This window comes from Ovis canadensis, chromosome 3, assembly GCF_042477335.2.
Source record: "Ovis canadensis isolate MfBH-ARS-UI-01 breed Bighorn chromosome 3, ARS-UI_OviCan_v2, whole genome shotgun sequence".
Taxonomy (NCBI): Eukaryota; Metazoa; Chordata; class Mammalia; order Artiodactyla; family Bovidae; genus Ovis; species Ovis canadensis.
This window is the reverse complement of record NC_091247.1, coordinates 169,823,560-169,826,225: the sequence shown is the minus strand read 5'-3', so window position 1 is coordinate 169,826,225 and position 2,666 is coordinate 169,823,560. Positions and strand designations below refer to the sequence as shown.

The 2,666-nt window shown below is 35.1% G+C and overlaps 1 protein-coding gene across 1 annotated transcript; it reads left to right on the top strand.

Moving 5' to 3' along the window:
• Positions 1 to 1,351: 1,351 nt before the first annotated feature.
• LOC138438262 (olfactory receptor 6C68-like) lies at positions 1,352 to 2,287 on the top strand. The gene has a single exon (XM_069586436.1). It carries the CDS (start codon positions 1,352 to 1,354, stop codon positions 2,285 to 2,287), a length of 936 nt encoding a protein of 311 aa, XP_069442537.1.
• Positions 2,288 to 2,666: the final 379 nt, after the last annotated feature.

The following is a 2,666-nucleotide window of genomic DNA, read 5'->3' as shown; positions in this document are numbered from 1 at the left end:
TAGTGGTATATTTATGTCAGTCCCAATCTTCCAATTTACCCCTCTCTTCCATGTAATACTCAAATAGCCAAACACTGCAATGAATACTAATGTTAGCATTTGACAGGAATAACCCAGTCATTTTGCTAGAATGATGGCTCTTAGAAACCATTAATAGGAATTTTGTTGAATATTCAGAAATAAAATCCCCCAAAAAAACACAGACACACAAAAAATAAAATCCATTGCACACCTGTGCAGATCAATAGCAGAGATTTTATACATTTTTGATCTTTTGCAAAATTAAAATATTTTGTGAAAGTTAAATTCTTAAAGCAGATTTTAGTTAATTTGAATACATGATCATTAACAAACATTTAATACTTATGTTAGACTGAATGCAAATAAAAGCAAAAGATTGATTTTTAAAGATGGAATTGTTTTAAGACCCAAGCAAAACTGAATCAAATATGAAGGGAACTACTGGTGGTGAAAAAGGACTTTAAAAAGGCAGAGATTCTCATTGTGAGTTATGGTCACCAACAGATGACAATGCACTGTCCAAGAGGGTATCAGTCTTCCATCAAATTTTATCTACCCTGAGCCTCAATTAATATTCTTGTCTATGATGGGGGTCTGTCAGCTGTGGACATTTCACCCAGTCAACTAGACCAATAGTAGAAAAAGACAGGATTTACTTGCTTAGAGAAAAGAGGGAAAGACATTGTTCAAAGCTTTGTAAAATAAGTTAAACAGAGAAAGAAAAACACCCTATGGTATCAACTATATGTGGAATCTAAAATTTAAAAAAAACTTCTAAAAATATAAAATTGGACTGTAACTCAAAAATTCAGTTCAGTTCAGTAGTTCAGTCATGTCCAACTCTTTGTGACCCCATGAACCACAGCACTCCAGGCCTCCCTGTCCATCACCAACTCCCAGAGTTTACCCACCCTCATGTCCATTGAGTCTGTGATGCCATCCAACCATTTCATCCTCTGTCATCCAGTTCTCCTCCTTCCCTCAATCTTTCCCAGCATCAGGGTCTTTTCCAATGAGTCAGCTCTTCGCATCAGGTGACCTAAGTATTGGAGTTTTAGCTTCAACATCAGCCTTTGCAATGAATACCCAGGACTGATCTCCTTTAGGATGGACTGGTTGGATCTCCAAATTAACATTTATAAAATAATTTCCTTTGGTCATTATGTATAAATAGACTGGGTGGCTCAGCTCACTCAGTAAGTAAAAACCATGGATGCTGGATGAGTCAAATAAGCAAGAGAGTGTTCATTATTGGCTGATGTCATTGAATTCTGCAATTCAAATCTCTCTGACATTTACAGGTAGGTTTGGCAAAATCCAGGAGTCAATAATGAGAAATCACACCACTGTAACAGTATTCATTCTTCTAGGACTAACAGAAGATCCTCAGTTGCAAGTTTTGCTTTTTATTTTTCTATTTCTCACCTACATTTTGAGTATAATGGGAAATCTGACCATCATTACCCTAACATTGGTAGATCCTCACCTTAAAACACCCATGTATTTTTTCCTCCAAAATTTCTCTTTCTTAGAAATTTCATTTACAACCTCCTGTATTCCAAGATTCCTATACAGTATATCAACTGGGGACAGAACCATTACTTATAACGCATGTGGGATTCAATTGTTTTTTACATATCTTTTTGGGGTAACTGAATTTTTTCTCTTGGCAGCCATGTCATATGATCGCTACGTGGCCATCTGCAAACCCTTGCATTATATGACAATCATGAGCAACAAACTGTGCAAAACAATGATCATCTGCTGCTGGATGGTGGCACTTATGACTATCCTCCCACCACTCAGCTTAGGTTTTCATCTGGAATTCTGTGACTCTAACGTCATTGATCATTTTGGCTGTGATGCATCACCTCTCCTGAAGATCTCATGCTCAGACACATGGTTAATTGAGCAGATGGTAATAGCCTGTTCTGTACTGATCTTCATCATCACTCTCATATGTGTAGTTTTCTCCTATATATACATCATAAGGACAATTTTAAAATTCCCTTCTCTTCAGCAAAGAAAAAAAGCCTTTTCTACCTGTTCTTCCCACATGATTGTACTTTCCATCTCTTATGGCAGTTGCATCTTCATCTATGTCAAACCATCTGCAAAAGAGGGAAATGTTAACAAAGGTGTGTCACTGCTTATTTCTTCCATATCACCAATGCTGAATCCTTTTATATATACTTTAAGGAATAAGCAAGTTAAACAAGCCTTTAAAGACTCACTGAAAAAAACTGCATTTCTCTTAAGAAAGTAAAATAAACATGTTGATAAATCAGCTGAAAGGATATACATCTATCTAATCATTTACATAAAGCCAAGAAACTATATTGTAACTTCTTAGCTTGTAACCAAGCAGATTGACTTCAGAACCATTTAATCTTTAATTTTCCTTTCCATTCATATACTAAACAACTAACTATTGAATATTGCTTTATGAGGAACAAAATACATCACTCATAATTCTTTAATGAGAACCTACCATCATCAAGTCATTCCTTTTACTTCTTTAAGTGATTTTCCCAGATATTTCATAATATTGGTATAGGGAAGCCATTTTTATTGAATTATAATTAATGTACAGTATTTATTACTTTCAAGTGTACAACAGAATGGTTTGATATTTTTATACATGC

Excerpts from the sequence above, each read along its gene's own strand:
- LOC138438262 (XM_069586436.1), top strand. The coding sequence starts at position 1,352 with ATGAGAAATCACACCACTGTAACAGTATTCATTCTTCTAGGACTAACA.